At 40.8% G+C, this 21,361-nt stretch overlaps 1 protein-coding gene and 1 long non-coding RNA gene across 3 annotated transcripts in view; one reads left to right on the forward strand and one right to left on the reverse strand.

Moving 5' to 3' along the window:
• The window catches only part of SORCS1 (sortilin related VPS10 domain containing receptor 1), a 262,935-nt gene that overhangs the window by 204,002 nt on the left and 37,572 nt on the right, over positions 1-21,361 (forward strand). For both annotated transcript variants that reach the window (XM_032116057.1, XM_032116058.1), the window contains exons 10-16: positions 2,774-2,920; positions 9,441-9,543; positions 10,019-10,095; positions 11,292-11,383; positions 12,438-12,545; positions 13,506-13,623; positions 15,355-15,485. In XM_032116057.1, coding sequence (XP_031971948.1) covers positions 2,774-2,920; positions 9,441-9,543; positions 10,019-10,095; positions 11,292-11,383; positions 12,438-12,545; positions 13,506-13,623; positions 15,355-15,485 — 776 coding nt within the window. The remainder of the gene's footprint in view (positions 1-2,773; positions 2,921-9,440; positions 9,544-10,018; positions 10,096-11,291; positions 11,384-12,437; positions 12,546-13,505; positions 13,624-15,354; positions 15,486-21,361) is intronic.
• Positions 4,367-6,167, reverse strand: LOC116447185. Its single transcript, XR_004241508.1, has 2 exons — positions 5,826-6,167; positions 4,367-5,373 (listed from the first exon to the last, which is right to left on the reverse strand). It is a non-coding gene; the product is annotated as an uncharacterized LOC116447185 (long non-coding RNA).

Consider the following 21,361-nt stretch of genomic DNA (forward strand, 5'->3'; position numbering starts at 1 on the left):
AACAGAGAGCCAGCCAACATGGTTCTCTGAGTCAGGTTGTTATAGTGATCTAGTGGAAAATGGAGAGGAAGGCAAGAGAAGGAAAAAAATCCATAGATAAATTAAAAGTAAGTGGAGAGATTGCAAATTGAGTCCTTCTCTGGTGGCAGCAGTATATTTTAAAAAGCATTATCATTAGAGAAGATGCCAAAGAAACACCTGTTTAATGTGCAGGTGTCTGTGTGCATGTTTGTCAGGTGTTAGAAGTAAGTTCTTCTGGTTGCATTTTTGTGAACATGTTTGTGTGTGTAATTCCTACACTGATTATAAATCAAGGATAAATCTGCTCAATGCTGCTCAGCAGGGAATTGCACTGGGTACAAGGAGAAAATAAAAGTTCTTTCACAGTGTCTCTCTGAGTTCCCAAAAAGGCTGTCCTATTGACCACCTCCTAAAGTAAGGGAAGAGCTAAATCACTGACCACTGGGTCTGAGTGCCCTTTCTAGTTCCTGTGTCTTCCCAGTGATGCGGTATGGCTCTGTTGGAATGGTCCACAGCAAGACAGTCCTGCCTGTGATAATCCATGACTGAAGTGGTAACAGACTGTGAGGAGGTGTGTCTGTAGCTATGGTATATATGCCTATCACTCTGGAACTTAATTTTTTCTAACAGTATGTATGTTGGCTGAGAAGTATATGTTTGATGTATGAAGGTGGTGATGGGGAGTGAAAAATGTCTTTAGAGCTGTGTGTTCAAGTGTCTTGTATGGATCTTTCTGAAGCTGTAGAGTGGCATTTGTATCTGCACACAATGCATTCAGGGTGGTGAGGATTCTAAAGCTCCTGTGTGGGAGCTGACAGAGTGCTTTCCTCTCTGGCCACTGGTGGTCATGCACTTGCTTGCCTGGGTCTTCCTTTGTTATGACTCTGTGAGCAGCAGGGCTGAACAGCTCCGTGTGTGTGTCAGGGCTGTGTATATGCAATAGATCTGTCTTTCCTTCTGAGAGTACACAAGCATGTATAGTGTGTGCAGTCTTTTTTGAAGATAAAGCTGTCCAAGACTAACAGAATAACTTTGCTTTCTCAGGAAAGGATTCTGAGTCCCAGCCCATGACTAGAATCATAAAAAGAAGAAATTCACGGGATTTCAGAGCACTTTTATTGCCTGATATATAAAATGCTCTTTAATCATTTATGGCCAGCATTTCACAGGGACTATATAATAGAACTATTTTGGGACAGCAACAAAGGAAAGTACAACTGGAACTATAGGCTGTAGCCTCTGGTAGTAAAGGCAGAACTGTGTTATTTTTCCATCCTTGTCTATTCATGCAATATCACTGGGAGACAGGAGTACCCTTGTCTTTTCAGGGTGCCTTTCTACTGCAAAGAAATCCTGAATACTTGGGTGGGATCAAACAATCTGGCTGAGAAATTGAAAAGGTTATCTTTCTTCTGCTTATATCAACAATGAATTAGTTAACTATTGAATTTAAAGACTATTGCCCTTCATAGCAAGCCATGTCAAAGTCTTAATGCAACTTCAAATGAAATTCAGGAAGGTGCTATTCGAATGACTGTACCAAAGCACTGTACCCAAGTACTCTCACAGCACGTGATTAGAAGTGCAGTAAGGTCCTGTTCACTGGTAGCTGCAGCATCCAAGTCCAGCCATATAATTAAATGGGTTGAGCTGGAAAAAGCTCTGAATCTGCTGTGTAACTGTTTGCCATGCGATGTCGTTTAAGTAATAATCTCTGTGAATAAAAAGTATTGATGAATGATTCTGTCTGCTAGTTCTACATCATAAGCAGAGGTGAGGTGGATGACTGAACAGACTTGCTGGAAACCAAGAAGTTTCTCACTTTCCCTCTCCTTCTCCTGATTTCACTTCCCTTTTTATTGCCGCACTCAGATTGCAGAATGACAGCCTAACAAATTCATTCGCAAGCTGCAGCAGCTATTGGGCTATTGATTTTTGGTGTGCTGAGAAGATGGGAACATTCTGCAGTGTGAGTTGTGGTTTGAGGTTGACTTTTTTTTTCTCCTCACTAAGATACTTTTAGGCTTGGTTCCAGTGTGAATCTGTTAGCGTCATGTCTTTGCAAAATCCTCCTGCAGGTCTGTGGATTTAAACTGTTGGGTAAAACACCAGGAAAAAGTAAAAGGATGTGGATCTCATTGCCAGCTCTGTAACTAGCATTCTGTATGGCCTTGCTTGAGTCACCAGTGCTTTGGTTTCCTCAAAATACAAAACTGTAATAAAAATACCTCTGTCCCCCAAGTTATCCTGTTGAAACACTGATAATTATGAAACACATTGAGGTCCTTAGATGACATGTCTGAAGAAAGCTGGATGAGAATAGAAACTGCAAGTTTATGTGTGTGTTGCTGTTTGTTTTCTTTGCAAAGCCAGAATTGCTGCTGTTTCCTGCTGCTGCTGTGCAAGAGAAAAATAATTGCCTGTACATGTTTCATCTTTCAGGGGGAAGGATGCCTACACAGTTGAGAGGTTGTCACTTTACAGATAATGCTGTTGACATCTTGCCATGTTCCCTTGATGATTCTGAATTACAAGATTTCTTTCCCGTTTGTCACCTTTGCACCTGTGATGGCTTTGTCTTTTTCCCAGCACCCCAACTTGCCTTCCTTTGATGTACATTGGCAGTTCTGGCTCTGACACCGACTACACTGACACAGCCACCAGAGCCCTGGTGGGTTTGACAGAGAAAAAGGGACATGCACAGAACCTGCATGGACTTGATCTATTTTTCAGCCATGTCAATTTTTCCTAGGTAGCAGGGATAAAGGGAATGTTCTTGGCTAACAAGAAGATTGACAACCAAGTGAAAACTTTCATCACCTACAATAAAGGGAGAGACTGGAGTTTGTTGCAGGCTCCGCACACAGATCTGAGAGGAAATCCCATTCACTGTCTCCTAGTAAGTACCTGAGGGGGGAATTTGGGGAGTGGTAATACCCCAAAACAATCTTTTTCTACTGGGTAGCACAAGAAAGAGAGGGCAGCTCCTCTCTACATGAAGTGTATCTCATGGAGTGCAGTACTTCAGGCTTGGGCTGCCAGGGGTTATTGCAAGAGCTGGCATTGTAATTTAGCTTAATTTAATTTAATTTCTGGAACAAAAGTAAGCATCCTGGATCAGCTGCCTTCTGCAGAAGTGCTGTGTCCCCTGGAAGAGCAGGGGAAGCTGGGTGCTGTGTCTGGCAGTCAGTTCTCTGGACACTAGATGGGAGGCGAGAGCTGCCGTAGCTCAGAACTCTGAGGGACCCAGTAACTGGAAACAGGCTCAAAGGAAAAGAGAGCTTGGATTTCTTTCAGGCTGCTCTGTTGGCATTAATATTTATTAACATTCATCATTTTCTCTTAGAGCTCAGAAGTGAGAATCGACACATTCATCCAAATATATGTACAGCTTTGTGTTGGTGTAAATTGTATCTATCTCTGTACTTACTGATATAGATCCACATATAGCTAAGTCTTTAATCATCATTATATGCAAGCACTTTCCAAGAGGGAAAGTGAAATATAAGCAATGGGAATAGAATTGCAGACCTCTATCAACTTAGAAAGCTTAAACTGATCTTGACGTATTTTTCAGCTGATACAATCTATACACAGTAGTGGGATAATACTCAGAACCCCTGTATTTGGGATTCTCAATAGCTTTCATATTATACTAATTCTAATATGGTTCCAGGCAGAATCTATTTAAACTACTCTTCCTGCTGCTGTCCTGTACTTGCATGTTGTTTTCCATCTAAAAAAAAAAATTCTTGTTTTGAGGCATTAGAATCTGAATCAGCATTATATTTTGCAGCTGAATGCTACACTAATATCTTAACTGAATGTCATGCACTATTGCAAGAGCAAAGAAGAAATATTTGAAGCTGTTCAAATAATTGATTTTTTGGTTGAGCCAAAATGCAAGCCCTTCATTTTCTGTCCAGTTTGGAAAAACTAAATAGGGAAGACTGGGCAGTAAGTCTGAAGAGTTATTTCAGATCATGACTAAATTTGTTTGGATTTGTTTTCTTCTTTCAAATTTTTAAAAATTGTAACTAAGTGAATTCTTAATCAGATGTTTCTATGAGGTGAAAACCAAAAAAGATGACATGCAAAAAACTTTGCAGGCATAAAAGAATTCAGTTCTTTGGAAGGGACTGTGTAAAGAAGCCTTTGTGTTTCAAATAGATTGTATAATCTAGTTTTAACTCAAGTGAACATATTCAGTAAAAAAATGACATCCTGACCTTCTCAAATTATAACCAATTTTATCAGAAACTCAAGGTTTCTTCAATATGATATGACAGTATAATATTCTAGGGGGCTGGCAAAGCAGAAGAACAAAAAAAAGCACATAGGCAAGTAAAATAATAAAAGTAGACTTTATTCTTGTTCCATAAATTTGAAGTTAAGAGTTCTGAGAGGTCTTTCCTGGTATTTTGGTACATTGATCATGCAAAGTCTAACTTGCCATTCTGGTTATAAGTGAGCCAGAGATACTGCTCTGTGTGGCCCTTACAGAACAGTTGTTTGAAGGAATTGGGTATTTTGTATACAAGGCTTTGCCTGCCACTATAGGTGCCCATTATATAATGGAAGTGGTCCTACATCTGTGTATGAGACAGAAATGGACAGTTCTTATGGAGAGAGAGTTATGGCTCCCTTAAGCCTTCCCATCCATACCGTATCTGGTACTATACCCATGGGCACCAGAGAACACAATAAACTTCATTTAAAATTAGACCAGATGCGCCTAAATAAGCTGGAATTCCCTTGAGGTTGGTAAATTTGAACAAGCTAGACAAAGGGTCAAGAGCAGGAGCAGAATCATGGGTGCTTGTAGGGACACAGTGAGAACTGACCCAGAGAAGCTCATGGTTCTCTGTGGATCGCGTTTACATCCTTGGGGCTCCACTGTGCATAAACCACTATTTAAACATGAGTTAATTTTTATTTTGCTCTCTATGCAACCATGTACTTGCTCTGAGAATTACTTCCACCTGTGCAAGTTTGGTGGAGGCTTGTCAAGCTGTTTACACTTTTTAAGTGCTCTGTGACTTGGGCTGAAGTGTAGGAATTTTTCTGTGATTTGAGGGTGCTAAGGGACAAATCCTCAATGGACTTTAACTTTGTATCTCAGTCTTTGTCCTTTCAGGAGAATGGAAAGTAATTTATCAGCCCTTCCCTGTGATAAGGCCTGAGGAATATTTAGCCATGTTTATTTTTTCTCTTCCCCTAACATTGGATAAAACAGGCAAGAGGCCTCTTTTATTGTCTGAGCAGTCCTCTATGTTTAGGTTTTCACAAGCTTCTGGAATGGCAGAGGAGCAGGAACCTCAGCTGAGCATGTAGAGTCTCAGGTGGTCAAATCTGAAAGAAAGCAAATAGCTGGAATCTGAACTAAAGAAACTTGTTAGGTTTTTATAGGAACAGGCAGTCTGCCTGCCATAGAAAGGGAGGGATAGAAGTACAGAAAAGGTACCAAATTACAAAGCAAAATAGCAATTCTGCAAGAGACAAGCTATTTAAAAATCCCATCTGAGGTTCATGCTTAATAGTGGGGAAGATGAAGGCAGAATATGGAATCAAAGAATTCTAGAAATTATAGAGAATAAACCCCAGAAGCTGGGAGTGGGAGGGAGAGAAATTTTTGAAGCAAAAGCACTATAAGTGTACATTCCTGGAAATAAGTCAGGGATACATAAAGGTTTTCTGCCGAGGGAAAATGCAGAGAAAAGGAATTTTCCTCTGCTCTGAGGCAATTCTGTTCCTTGTCAGTATGACATAGCTTAGCATTTAAACACTTCACAAACTCCACTCACCTCTTTAGCCACCCCTGCATTGCCAGTTTTACCTCCTGATGTCAATTGCTCCTTTTCCTTCTAGACATAAATGTTCCTGACACAATCCTGCTTTTCCTTATGGCATAGATAAGTGAATTCTTCATAGTCCATTATACATGTAGTTTAGCTCCCATCCTTGCTCCATGGCAGATACTAATGCCTTCCCACTGCTGGTTTTCAGCATAATTGTCTCCAGCAATAGCTCAGGACTCAGCAATGACATGTGTTCCAGCTCATTGGCAAAATGGGATCTGCCATTTCCCGGAGTGACAGTACAGTCCCCAGCCTGCGAGTGCGGTGCTGTGTCCTCTGTGCATCTGGTCTTTAAGCCTCAACTAAGTGAGAATTAAAATAGAAATAAGTACACAGCAGCTAAGTTGTTGGCTAAGGAGGTTAAGAAGGAATCAGGTTGAAGCACAAGGAGAGCCAGACAGAACCATCCCTCTACTGGTACTCTCAAGGTGGTTTTTCATAGGGAGTCAGAATTCCTTCGCATTTTCTGTGAGACAGCTCTAAATAATGAGGAGGGAGGAAAGCAGTGAAATTCCATCTAATCCCAGGGTTTTGTTTTTCTTGTCTATATCACCTGTTTCCTAAGATGAATGCACTTAATCTTCATGAAATAGCTGCCAAGGTATTTTATCCCAAAGATGCTGGTTTAGTTTGATACTTAACATGTGTTGTGAAGTGGTTAACTGAGGAGTAGTTCTGTCTGGCAAGAAATAAGCATCTGCCTGGGAGAGTTAATCAATTAGCTTTCAAGGATGGACTTGTGGTTCAAACACAGAGCTGAATCTCAGGAGAATCTTGATTCAATTTTTGGACCTATCTCCAACGTCCTATGTGACCTTGGGCAAGTCATTTATTTTCTCTGTGCCTCGCTTCCCCAGACATCTGTTTATTCCCTCCCACATTTTGTTTGTCTTTTCCATATGAATTTATAAAGATCTCAGGACAAAGACCCTCTCCTCATTTGTGCTATCGTCTACAGAGTATTTTAGGCATCTAAGTGAGGTGTTTTGAATATCTCTCTTGGAAGTGTTCATCTCTTTTCACTGCTCCTTGCTGTTGCAGGTGAGCAAATACTGTGACTACCCCTAGGTTTGTGAATGACCAGCATCATCCTTGTGTTACTTTCCTTGTGTATTTTCTCCCACTTCTGATGAGAAACAGCCACTAATACTGGTTTGTAATGTGTCATGCCATTGGAGACAGTTCAGGCAGGCTTTGCAGAACGGTTAAAAGTGGGTTTGTGAATCTTTATGAGAAATTTTACTAAGGACTCATGAGCTTCCTGAGAGGGAAGCATAAGAGTGCTGGCTTGAAAATGTTAGGAAGCAGGTAATGAAATCCAGTATAATTATAAAAACGGTGGCAGTGAGCAGAGCAGTGGCCTGTGTCACCTATGCTTTATCTTCTGTCTAGGGTCTAAATGTTGCATGCTGTGGCTGCCTTTCCCTTGATGGCTGTGCAGCAGTTGGCACGGCTGGGAACTAGGCAGTGAGAGGAAACCATTGTTCTGGTGATAATAATGATTTTAGTAGCCTGTTGGTAATAACAAAAAGGAGAGAGACAATTGATGAAAATTCTGAAAACCAGTGAGATGTCTGTATGTGAATTCAGCTGTGGGAGCTAGATGAGGAACACAAAAGCACACAAAACAGCTGGAAAAATATCTGTTGATAAACCATAAGGACAGAGATGGAGAAGGTGTACATCAGGGATGAGGAAGAGAATGCTAACACAGTCAGGGATGGCCATGGGCAGTAACTTCAGGTGTTTGGCTAGGAGAGGAAAGGTTGGTTTTCACACCACACCCTGTTGTCACTAGAGACTTCAACCAGTACTGCACTCCAACCAGTAAGAAGTCATGCCACTAAAAAGGCCATCTGTCTGGTTAGACAGATGGCCTGGCTTTTAATATTTGAGAGATATATTCCATTTCTATATACTATATCTGTGAAATGAGATAAATTTGAAAGGAAATCTCTGGTAGCACAAAGATTGAATCTTAACAAGGTCTCATCTGAGTTGGGAATTGGCTGAGTTGCCATGAGGTTCTGTCTTCAAAATGCTGAAGTGGGCTTGGAGCATGTTAGTTTTAAAAATATGTTTTCTATTTAGTCTTCTCACAACCTATCAAAATGTAAAAGGAAAGAGTTCATGCTCTTGCAGTGCTTTTCCACTTCCTGCATTCGTGTCAGCTCAATTTGTTTTCCACTCCCTCCGGCGCCCTGGGCTGCTCCAGCGGCTGCCCTCGCAAGGCTGTCACTTGGAGTTAGGCTGCTCAGTACATTCCACTTGGCAGCTCAGGTTCCCAGCTGCACAGCCCACGTCCCCTTTTCCTGGCTCACATAAGTGAGAGCTCCCATCTCTCCTCACCACCCTCATTTGCCTTTGCCAAAAGAACCCTGCCATTCTCCGCAGGGCAATTCTCATTTCAGTCATATTCACCTACTTTGAGATAGGATGGATAAGTGGTCTTCCTCCAGTGACCTATGGGACTAGGTCTCCTGCAGAGGAAGCCTGCCAGACTCTTGGGGCTGCAGATCTAGCCTTTAGGCAACTGGTATTATTCAGGAAAACCTGCCTCCTTTGAGCCTGAAGGTCCCTCTGCGCAGCCCCTCTTTCTCTTACAGAGCTAGGCAAGCTGAAGCAGGGGCTTTGCCCCAGTTCTGTTCCTGTATGATATCCACCTCGATTGGATCAGTTTTCTTCAATGTTTTCTTGCCAGTATTCTTCCCCTGCTCTTCTCTTAGCATGTTTCATTAAGGGCTCTTCATGAGGTTTAAAAGATAAAAAAATGCTGGAAATGAAACCCTAGTGAAGGAAATAGCATTCAGAAATTTTCAGAAATTATCACATTACAGATTTGGAGGGAATTGTAATGGCAGCTTTGAAAATCTGCCTGTCTCACCCTCATGCTCAGCTGATTTATTCTGTACCACTCGTACCTGAGTACCCAGCATACAAAGTCAATAGCAAATAGGTGAGGTTTCCATGGATGTATTTGTATTGAAATCTTAAAGGTCACATCCAGATGGGCAATGAAGCTTTGCTTTAAACTTGAAACTAACACTTCCCAGTTGTGGTACTTCTTTGTATTTATTGCAGTGCATTTCAGAACAGTTATATGTCAAAAAGAGTTAAGAAATGGTACGAAATAAGTTGTATTTTCTTGGCTAATTAGAGGTGATTCAGCGCCACACCAGTGGGGTTATACTGATTCATGTTTCAGAGATAGTTTGGGCAGTGCTGCTCAGAGAGTCATTTCATATCTGCATCCATGATTGCTTCTCAAAGAGTAGGAGCCAGGAGAGTTGGGTAGCTCCTTACCATCACCTGCCTGTGCAAGCCTGGTCCCCTCCTTTGAGCTATGGCCTTGGGAGAGGGTTTCAGCCTAGTGGATAAGTTTCCCACTGGGAATGGGTTGTGTCAGAAAATTATAGCAAAGTGGCTGTGCCTTTCTAAGGGTGACTGAATGCAATGGTTAGGAAGAAATACAGAAAGACACTGTTGTGTTTCTAAGCCTGTAGAAATAGGAGCATACATTGTTGTATCTGCTTTTTACTTTTATTTCCCCTTTCTCCATAGCCCTATTGCTCCCTTCATCTTCACTTGAAGGTCTCAGACAACCCCTATACCTCAGGAAACATCGCCAGCCGAGACACTGCCCCCAGTATCATTGTAGCTTCAGGTATGAAACATTTCAAAATTGCCTGGGTATGATGTGCAAACCTGGACAAACTCTGAAGTTTGTGGAGGATGTTGGGTGGCTGTGGTGTGTCACACCACCAGTATTAGGAAAGGAGGCAGGCTGTCAAATGAAACTCCTTATGGGACTTCAGCTTGTCATATGCTTTTTATGGAACCTGGCCTTTCAAGACTCAGGAGATCATGTCTAGCCCTCTACTCCTGTGAGTGTAAGACCAAATCAGGGCATCTCCTCTGCATATGGAGGTGTGTAGAGTTGCATGTATTGGGTCTTTTATATAAATTTCATCAAACTGAATACCTTCCCTCTTCCCCCTTCCCTCTTCCCTTCCCTCTCATTTTCCTCCCAAACCCAGAAGTTCTGCAATTGCAAAATAAATAAATAGATTTACTCCCCTGATTTGCTCATTCTGCTGTATCTGAGAGGGTTCCTTCACTAACCAGTGCTCACCTTACAGGTAATATAGGCACTGAACTATCAGACAATGACATCAGCATGTTTGTTACTTCTGATGCTGGGAACACTTGGAGGCAGGTAAATGACACAGAATCACCTGGTTTAAATATTAATCATAGGAAATGTCATAAAAGTAGATTCAATCTGTCACTTAATTTTTGTTTCATTTGGTTCAGGGTAGCTTTTTGCAAATCTTTACGAAAGAGCAAACTTCCCTTCTCAAAGGTACAGAGATGTTCAAAGAAAAAGACTAAATATGTTGTTAGACTTCATATAACAGAAAATTATTTTTGTTATTCTACTCAGAGTTGGACTTTGGTTTAACCCCATAGCAAAGAGAACAGAATAAATTATGAATAATAAGGGGAGAGAAAGTGTTACCTTTTACTGTTGTACATCCCTTGTGCCAACCAAACCATTTTTCTCTTTGTCCATGACTATACTTACCCAAAAATCAGCAGTTGCACTGGTCTAATTTTTGTCACTCCATGTGGGACCCATTTCACCTAAGCTGAGTTGTCCTAAATTCGTTGTCCGTATAAATGGATTATTGTGCCTTGCTCTCAAGCTAATGTTCCCCTTGTTCCAAAGCTGCCTAACTCTCCATTAATTGTGGAAAGAGACTGGATAATGAAGTTATATCTAGTTCCTAATATTTAGTGGAGTCTCACCTGTTACGAAATACCCTCTAATGTGTTTATCCTCAGATCAGGAAATTCTGTTATTCCTATTTTCTGAATGGGATATCAAGTCATGGAGAGAATGAGTAACTTTCTCAGACTAACAAATGCTGCTGTATAGACTGGAGAGCAGATGTTTGCAGAAAGTTAATACAAAAAAGACATAGGGAGAGAAAATCTTTTCCAGTATTTGATAATCCAAGAATCTAATTATTTTGCAATGTTTGACTAGCCTCATTTTTCTGTCTAAATCAATTATTTGAGCTAGGGCCAGACATGTGCAAACACATGAAATTCTTCTTTAAACAAAAATTTGTCATCGAAAGGAGAGAAATTGTTGATCCTTGCAAAAAAGTCATATTTCTAACTTTTTGTCAAGCAAGCGAAGAATGAATCTTCCATAAACCTGGAAAAACTGGGGGAAAAAACCCCCAAACAATAAAAAACCAAGTCCAGCAACTATATCTATAATTTCTTCTACTTTATAATTTTCTTAGCACATAACTGTCCTCTGTCATGATCCTACTCAAAGAGCTATTACATTTTCTGGATACTAAGGTTAATAGGTTTAAATAAACACATATTTTTTTCCAGATCTTTGAGGAAGAGCACAGTGTTCTGTACCTGGATCAAGGTGGAGTACTTGTGGCCATGAAACACACATCTCTTCCCATCAGACACCTCTGGTAATGACTCCATCTGTGCTAAATGTCTGCTGTCCTTCTTTTCAGGCAGGAAGCAGGCAGTTAGTATGCATCCAGTCTTCTGCAGATATAATCTAGAAAGCGTTAGTTAAGATACTGGCAAACATTAAGTCAGATAAAGCTAAGAAATCCTGGAAATTACAGTTTAAATTACAGTTTACATAATCTTGGCTTGGGCCAGATCTAAGATACCATCAGTGTAATTCTACAACACTCCCAACACTCCTGGTTTACCACAGCTTGGCTTTTTGAATTTGATTGTTTATTACAAAAAAAAAACAACAAACAAACAAACAAAAAAAAAACCTATATGGTTTATGCCTTTGTCTCTCATTAAGTTGCCAAAGTAGTCTAAATTTTCAAAATTATTCATGAACTTGCCTTCTATGCAGCAGGCAGCACTTATGAACCAGAATTTTGTTGAATAGGTTCAGGGTTATGTAACTGATAATGCAAAAGTGTCCTCACCAGTTAGCACTCTTGAGTGAGGAGGCAGAGTAGAGCTTTGTGCTGTTTTGTGTTACTTACTTCCACCACAGTCAGTGTCGTATCAGAATCTGAAACACCCAGACACAAGTCTTAAGAAATGATGAGTGGTTCCAGGCTTTCACTTACACTCGCCACAGGGAGGACTGCTGGTCTGAAGAGACTGTTGTGCTCCAGAAAACTAACTTCCTTAAAATGTTTTATATTGGGTACTCAAAAACAAGAAGTTCAAAATCACTTGTTTATTTAAAAAAAAATCTTATCCTTAGGCTACATTTTGCCCTTTGAGCATCAATCTTCAACCATAACTTCTAGTTTCTACCACTTAAATATTGGCCATGAGTTAGTGGTATGATGCCAGACAAGCTTGATCAATGCTCTGATTTATGATGCTTCCCCAAAAAATACTTATTTAAAGGACTAAAAAATCAGAATCCAAAAAGAGAAGCTGTTTTTCACTTCTCCATAGCAGCTGCAGTGGACTAGAGAGTCCCCTTGAGTAAAATAGGAGAGTAAGGAAAGAAAACACCAATTCTGCTTTCTCCTCTAGGTTAAGTTTTGATGAAGGGAGATCTTGGAGCAAGTACAGTTTCACATCCCTCCCACTGTTTGTAGATGGAGTTTTAGGGGAGCCTGGAGAGGAAACCCTCATCATGACGTAAGTGAGCATGCCATAATGATGCTGTTGAGGGGAACCATTTCTGGTTGGGGACCAAACTGAAGCCAAGAGTGTGGAGTCTTCTGTTGCTAAATCATCAGGTTGTTTGTGATATGATTGAGGGATTAGCAGCATGGTTCCTTGCAAGCTGCAAACACATTATCACTTAGCTTATCAGCATGAAACCTCACTCCTCAAATTGAATGTGATATAAAGCAGAGTTACTCTTGACAGATTAATATTTGAAAGAAAAATGGTGAGGTATTTTTATACCTGTATTTTTGCTGCTGCATTCTTTTTTTTTATAATGAGGCACAGATAAGTGAGACATTCTTTTGTAAAAATGAATGACAAAATGTTGCCTGGAGGCTGACTCATGAAAAATTATGTTTAGTTTCAATGTGTTATGCTGAGTTCTGCATGATGCATAAATCTGGACTCATCATGCCAGAAACTGTGATATTTTATCTGAGATTAGATTTGTAAAAACAGGAGGTAAATTCAATTTCTGACTGACCTGTAATAAGAAGAATATATGGCTTGGAAACTACCCTGAGCTAATAAAGATGTATGAAGAATGTTCCTTCAGGTTCTGATTTTAATTTGCATGGAAGGGATTCCCAAAGCTTACAACTGAGACAAAACTCTTGAAGGTATTACTGTCTCCAGCCCCACATCAAGTCTTCTCTTGACTCTTCTCTTTGAGTTGAGTCATTTTGGATATTGTCATAAGTGGGAGGGTCTTAGTGAACAGAATAAAAGCTACATACAATTCCACAGTTTCTGATAGGGTTATAGATGTTTAGCAGGCTAAGTTTCACTTTCACTTTGTCAGTCCAGTGAAAATGAGTAGGACTGTCACTCCTAAAGCAATCGATCTCTGTTGGAAATTGTGGTGACTGTACCTCTGTAACTACCAGACTTCCTTTTACTGTATGTTCTTCCTGCTGCATTCTGTAGTGTGTTTGGACATTTCAGCCACCGCTCAGAGTGGCAGCTAGTGAAAGTCGACTACAAGTCCATTTTTGATCGGAGATGTGCAGAAGAGGACTACAGGCCTTGGCAACTCCATAGCCAGGTGAGAAGCAAGGAGGCTGGGATCTGACCTGAAGTAGCTAATGATCCTACAGTTCAAGATCAGCATGATCCAATATCCTTTCCTAACAGTTTGGTGTGTCAGGTCATCCCTCACTGGGTGGGTCTGTTCTGTTGCATCAGTGTGTTGGCCTCAGATTGAGGCTCTGTGATCCCTGAAGGATGAACAGCTGTCTTTTGGGTATCATCCTGAACACAGGCAATTACTTCAGACTTACACAGACTTGAACAATACAACAACAGCAGCAGCAGAACTGCCCCTGAGGCCTGAACCCCTTCACTCTTACATCCTACTTCCCCATCCTTTCCTCCTTTCTCTCCTCCATCCTTCTGTGTCCTCAGAGTCAGGGTCTTAAGACCATTCTAGTTGTTTCACATTTGTTTCTCCAGTTGTTGGCCCTATTAGCCTCATTCCTTGCTCACTTGGTTTCATCCCTGTTCTGTCTGTCCCTGCCAAGGGAGTTGGGCACTTTTCTTCCCCAGTTTATTGGCCCCCATGCCCTGCCCTGTTCATCCTGGATGCAGCTGCTCCATCCCTCTCTGAACCATGGAATTCTTGCCTAGCAAGGTGAGGTGCTCTGCACAGTGCCTGCATCTGCCTCGGGGCACCTTCCCAGCTCTGCCAAGTTTGACACAACAGCCTGTGTTTCATCAGGTTAGAATAAAATATGGCCCAAATTCTGTGGTTATATAAACACCACAGGTTCCACTGAAGTCTAGAGCAAAGCACACATTTATATCATCAAAGGTTGTCTTTCTGTATATATCTTGCTGGGCAAGAATTTAATAATGAATATGAAATGAAAGTAGCTTGACTCAGACTAGCTGCTCACACAAGGCACAACTTTACACTAAAAATACCAGTTATTACTTAGATCTTTAGATGCTGAAAATCAGTACAGCTTCCTTGAAATTCAAGGAAGCATAGCATTTTATACTAGTTGCTATTCAGGCCCTTCTGTTTCATGCCATCAAATCATCAAATCAAAGCCATGAAAAAATTTTCCACAACGATTTTAACAGCATAAAAGAAAATAAGCGAGACTCCACTGTATTTTGTTCTTTGCTTTCTTGTGCTTGAATAAGCAAAAATACCAAGGATTTTGCAGTATTTCTTTGAGGATGTTGGCTTTGGAGCTTGCAGAACTATTTTTAGGAAAGCTGCTGTGTACTCTTGCCTTTTGAATTCCTTTCCACTGAGATTGCAAGGCTGAGCCTTGTTCCCTAGATAGAAATATTAAGCAGGGTGTTGAAGATAGGAAGTTTTAGCATCTGCATAACAAGTAAACCCCCATAAAACCGAACTCGTCCATGGAAAGTATTTACATAAACACACATTACTAGTTTCTACTGAATGAAAGTATTCCTGGAGAGGTCAGGCCAAAGAAATAAACCTGCTCTATGCCTTAGACTGCAGAGGAATCAGACCATGTTCTCAGTTGCTGTGAAATGGGCCTGTATCAAATATTTATTGGCTTTGGAACGAATTCAGAACTGAATAACATATATAAGTAATCTCAGGTAATTTCTTAGTGTGTATTGGAAAAGTTGATTTAGTTTCAGTTAGAGCTAATTAACTCCAGTGTACTGAGATGGCATTTGGCTTCCCATCCTCTTCCCTTGAGTAACACGTCCTGTTGCACAGGCTTGGAAAAAGTGGGTGACACAAATAGCCTGGTGGGCGTCAAAGAAATATTTCTGGTTTTGTTTCCAGGGAGAAGCCTGCATTATGGGAGCAAAAAGGATCTACAGGAAGCGCAAGTCAGAGAAGAAATGCATGCAAGGGAAATATGCTGGGGCTATGACCTCGGAGCCGTGTGTGTGCACAGAGGCAGACTTTGACTGGTGAGCAGTGGGCAGAAGGGCTGGGTGCCCTCACAAAGCAGCACAGAGATCCTTAGAGAGGCTGTAAGCTTGCAGAGAGTAGAAATTAATAATCATGTAGGTATCAAATTGGCTGCTCCCTGATAGTGCAGGTATGTTAAAGGAAGGAGAGGTGGAATAGGTATCTGTAATCTCCTGAAGTTCCCACGAAATTGATGCTGAGCTGACCATTTTCCAGGTCGCATCTCAGCTCTGTGCACCAGTAAGATAACAGGTCAATTTAGCACATCTAACCTTAGCAATGACCAGGAGTGGCTGAAAACAGTCTTTAGACATGTAACAGCATTGTGTAAAATATAAAATAAATTCTTAACACATAGACACATATGTATATATGAGTAAAAGTAAATATATGTATCTGCAAAGTATGCCTTCAGCTTCTGGCAGTCAAGAATCTAGGAAATTCCAGGGTCATTTGTTGCATCTGGACCATCATGTTTGACAGTATCCAGCAGACATTGCTTTCATGATTTGAGTTAATCTCCTGAAGCCTTTTCTTCTGTGATGCTTGCTATGGGAAATAGAGTCCATAGGTGAGTTATGCATGGCGTGATAAAATCTTCAGCTGCTGGTTTAATTTCAATATTACTGCTGACTCAGAGAAATTTGCACAAAAAAGGCAGGGAACCACATTATTGAAATCTCTTTCTTACTTTTTTTCCTCCAAGTCTGCAAGTTCCTGAGTATCTTGGATGAGAGAAATGTTGGCTCTTTGGCAGTGCCAATAAACTCCCTTTGTGCCTCACCCACCCAGATCTATGTCATGTTACTAATTAAACCCAGAATCTGCTACATGAATCCTGAAAAGATTGATCTCATCATTATTTCGTATGGAAATGTATAGTGTTTCCCTTCTCACTCCTCCATAAATATAGACTATTTTTTCTACATAAAATCACAGAATTGCAGGAGGCTTTTATATTGTGTCAAAAAAAGTCAATCCTCTTGCTCCAAACAATAACAATTATGGACATATTTTGGCACAGATTCTGTCAATGTGGTTTCTTGATGGTTTCCCCATTTTCCATTTAGTTCTTTTCTAGGGAGAAGATCTGTGTATAGTTCATCATTTAGGTGTTCAAAGGTCCTGGATGTTAATCATTTAACATTTCTCTGGTAATGTCAAAAAGATAACAGCCAAACCAAAAACCCCAAACCATCATTAAAGCAAGGAAATTCTCTGAAGATTTTGACCCTCTTATAGGGCAGGCAGTACAATGCTGAGCCAACCTCCTGGCCTTATAAAAATAGTTGATGCAATTGACTCACAGTCAGTCCATTAGTGTTTAAATCTCTGGCACTCGTAAGGGACACACAAACCTGAAATTTTTGATAAAAATACGCTTTCCTTCCAGAACTTCTCTCTGAGAATTAATATATTTATTTTATTAAAATTGACTGTGTGGCTTGCTGCTACAAAACTTTGTTGCTAGGTACAGAAAAAAAGTACCACAGTGACATTTGCTGGGGGAAAACATGCTTTTATTTCTTTAATGTTCACCTCAAGGAAACTTTGTCGAAAAGCTCTGCTGGACTGTGGGACAATGTAAGAGAAAGCTTGGATGATTGGGGATGTACAACAGGCACTCACAGTTCACATGCACGAACAAGACACCTCAAATCTGTTGGAAGAGGCAGAATTAGGTCCTTTTTGACCAAGAAGGACCTTTCTCCTTCTCAAGGAATCAGTTTTACTCTAGAACAGACTGTCGTTCTTCACTCCAGTTCTCCCTGAGCTCAAGTTATTCCTACAGTCCTCAGACCTGAATTTCTACTTTATCCATTTCAGCTTCCTTCCCTACTGCATCTGATGAAAAAAACCTGAAATATTCCTTTAAGCATCCAGTTCAGAAACATTTACCAACAATACTCATCAGGAGCATAATTTTACATAGATCTGCCAAAGAAGGACAGAAAAGGAGAAAAGAAAGGGGCAAGAAAAAAAGCAATTCTGTCTGCTAAGAAAGGCAAAGCTGCTTGCTGCACCACTGTAACTTTCAGTGCCTGTCTTGTTGAGCTCTGCACGAGGCTTCGAAGTTGGGGGGAGGATTGCAGGAAAATTAGGAAATTAATTCTTGCTATGGAAGGATGTCCTCTGTGGAGGTCTTTCCTTTTCAGGAAGAAAAAAGCACTTTCATCATCCTCACTCATGGCATTTCAGTACTTTTGAATACTCTATTTCCTTTTTTTTAAATTTTCTTTTTTTCTTTTTTGCTGGGCAGGGCTCTTAACTGAAGGAGATTAAAGGGGACATGAATCCCCCAGACACAGAGAAGTCCCTTAGCTGCCAACACTTGATTTTTCAATCTTGAAATAAATTGGGCAGCTTTTTATATCAACATCAGTGGTTACAGGACCCAGACATGTATACAGAGAAGACAACAACCATCCCTGCCATTGTGCTGTCTTTGCTGTTTAAACAATAAGTTTGTATGCAAAAAATTTTGTTATCTAAGCTTGTCAGAGATTGGAGTAAAAAATTGTGTCTCTGTGGTCAAGTAAAGTGAGAAAAAGTATTACTGCTGTTAATCCTGAAAGTCTTTTTTTATCAGTTCAGAGGAAAAATACCAGTTATAAAAGACATAAAGATTTTCTAATGTTTTTTTCTCCTTGTGATATCACAGAACTCCAGATTCATTTCAAATCTGTGTGCAGCCCGTTGGTAATCCTTTCTCAAGGAAAAGGGCACGTTTGTTTATTGTTTCACGCAGCAACAAAACTGAGTGACATTAGAAGTGACTGGAGCTTTTCCAGCCGTGGAACCGGGCCTCTTCTGCCAGCAGACCCCTTTTATCCCGGGCCGGCAGGCAAAGGGGCCGGGAAGGGCTGGGAGCAGGTGCCGGCTCTCCGTGCAGGGAGTGGGGCTGGCAGCCAGAGGGCAATAGCGCTTCAGGAATGGGGGATTCGGGATGCGCAAGAGCCCTCGGCAAATCTGTCCTAGCAACGGCCTAGAAACGAGAATCTCCTCCTTCATTTAATTGATTTGGGTAAATGGATGGCACCGTTACTTGGGTGTTATTAAAGCATTAATTTACCCGCTTTCCTCACATTGTGTTCCTCCCTGCCGTCTGAGCATTATTACAGCGATATCTCTTCAGCAGAAACACCTCCTAGACACAGATGGAAACCCTCGGTGGTGGTCATCCTTCAGGCACCTGTCTCCCAGGCCCTTTAATAGGAACTCTGAGTAAAGTGTCTCACTGTCAGTCCTCCCTCTGAACCGACTGTCATTAATAGAGGGCTTCTTCTATCAGTATTCCCATATCTTACACCTTCATGAGAAGCATGAACCTGTTGATACTGGTGCTAGTGGTTTTGGATAGCCAGAGAGGCACAAAGGAGCCTTAGTGAAATTGGGAATCAGGTCTATTTATTTCACAAATTATATCAGCAGGGATCAGGCTGGCTCTTTATATCTCTGGCACTTAAATTACAGCCCTGCCTGCTGGGGTTAGTTCCTATGCTAAAACATCAGAGTCCTGCATCAGGAGAAACTGTTCTGACAAACCACGGGGAGGCAGGGGCCGGACACTGAGTGTGGTTAGATTCTGCTGCCTTTGTGTCAGCACCCATGAGTTCAGATCATGCAGGTGCCAGCTCTGAAATACACCTACATTTGCACCCTTTGGTTAACTAACTTTGCTTTCTCATTGCTATGGGCTTGGGTAGCTAACAAATAGTAATTTAGAATGAATTTTTAATTCATTTTGGGTGCTTGTGAAAAATGCAGATTCACTATGCAAAGCCTGCAGTTCATCTCTGCATCTTAAGGTCCTGGATATCTACTGGGCATGGATTTATTGGAAAGATTCTGGGGATTTTAGGTTCTGTATTAACATAAGCTGGTATAGCTCGACTCCAAATACTGTGATGCAATTATAATCATACACCTTTGTAAATGCACAGTTCAGACTGTAGCTGAATCCATCCTTCTCCGAGTTTAATCCCATATCAGGTCCTGTAGGACTGGGGAGCAAGCACAGCTCCCCTTTAACACAAATCTAGACTTGCATCATGGTTAAATACTAGACAATGGTATTAGGTGAATAAAAAGCTAGTGAGACTTTTCCATTGCTGTAATTTCCATGACTTTTCCAGTTGTTTTTTCCCACCAGGGCTTTTGGAAGCTGCAGAAAAAAGGTGACTATTTTCAGAGATAGCTTAATTCCAGCCCATTTAGTGTCTGAACCGTTTGGGAAGCACAGCATGGAAAAACACAAGTAGCATTTCCAGCTTCTGGCACAGTTGACCTTAAAGTGAAGCTGGTAATCTTAAGGAATTTCTCTGTTACATGCTAAGTCATATCTTGATTTTTAGAAGCTATGAACATGGCAATCACTCATCCAAGTTAACTGGTTATTTCTGTATCTTAGAGCAGTAGGATTTTAATAATTTCATGTGAATTAACACTTCTTCCAAACAGTATGTTTGTCAGGTCTGTTTTCAAATGAAAAACTTCCTTAAGGGATTTCTTTTCTTTGATTATTACCTGTGCTGAAAATAACATTAGGTAGAGGAATTTATCATGAGCATTGAGCAGAGATACAAAACGTCTGGAATGAGAATGAATTTGTATCTAATTACAGAAAAGAACTTGCAGTTCTACTTGACTAAGAAAAATAGGATTCCAGTTTAAACCAGTAAAAGGGTAAAACCATATTCAGTGAGAGCCACAAGATAGGCTGCTTCATACTGATAAAGCAATCCCTGATGGCAAAAGCTCCACTCCTTTTTAGGAGATACATTATCTATGTCACCTGAGTTCTTTTCAGGCAGGCACAAAATATCATCAATATATGCAAATTCCAATTCCCAGTTCCCAGGCAATGACTCGGGGAGCTGATTGCAGGCTGAGGCTGATGCCCTCCCCATCTCCAGACTTTGCTGTACTGGCTCGTGCTATGGCAATCCAATTGATGGTGATGCTTGTTGATTGCTACAAAGCCTGTTGTGCCAAATTGTAGGCAGCAATTTATTGTCAGCATCAGTGTTCTGCGTGCAGCAGCCTGTAGCCAAGGAATTCATTAGATTCCAAGACTGCGGAGGTGAACGAGTGGCTGCTGCATCTGTAGAGGGATATGGAGCAGCAATTCATGTCATTTACTGGGATGATATTTCTGTAGGGCCTTAATGAGCCAGATGATTTGCAAGCCCAAAAAACAACACTGTGAAACTTCTGTGCTTGTAACTATTTCTGCTGTGGAAAATCCTAGGATTTCTTTCTCTTGACTTTGAGAGATATGATCCAAGTACAGTCAAAACTAGTTAAGTCCAGCTTGGGTTGCCCAGATGTACAGGTAGGAATAGGAACCAAAATAGTAGCTTGAATCTAGGCATGTGAATAGTAAGAAATCCCAGACTACTGCATCAAATTTGACTGTGAGTACTGATCCCCTCTGAGACAGATTTTGCTGTATTAGTTTTGTTTTCACCTGGTTACAGAACATTGTGTGTGTACAGTGTTACAGCTTTTTAATTAGAGTCACACACGATAACTTAGGAATACAGTGCTGCAGAGTGTTTACAAATGAATTACAAAAGTACAGGAGTCCCACTTGTATGTAAATATTTCTTTTCTCCAAGCAAATCAGAATGGTGTTATTCTTCATTACAAAGTGTATTCTGCAGCTATAGTGTTCTTATTCCAACAAGGATGATTATAGAAGCACATGGCACTGGGAGAGTTGGCTGGCTGATGCTTCCAAAGCAATTAAGCAACAGTGAGTTGCAACCATCTGAGTAAATAGATTGATGAAAATTCAGTCAAAAAAAATGAGGAAAAGACCATTTAGGTCATCTACTTCATTGCTGTTTCCTGGAGTATGTTCTCAATTACT

This window comes from Corvus moneduloides, chromosome 8 (genome assembly GCF_009650955.1).
Source record: "Corvus moneduloides isolate bCorMon1 chromosome 8, bCorMon1.pri, whole genome shotgun sequence".
NCBI classification, from domain to species: Eukaryota; Metazoa; Chordata; class Aves; order Passeriformes; family Corvidae; genus Corvus; species Corvus moneduloides.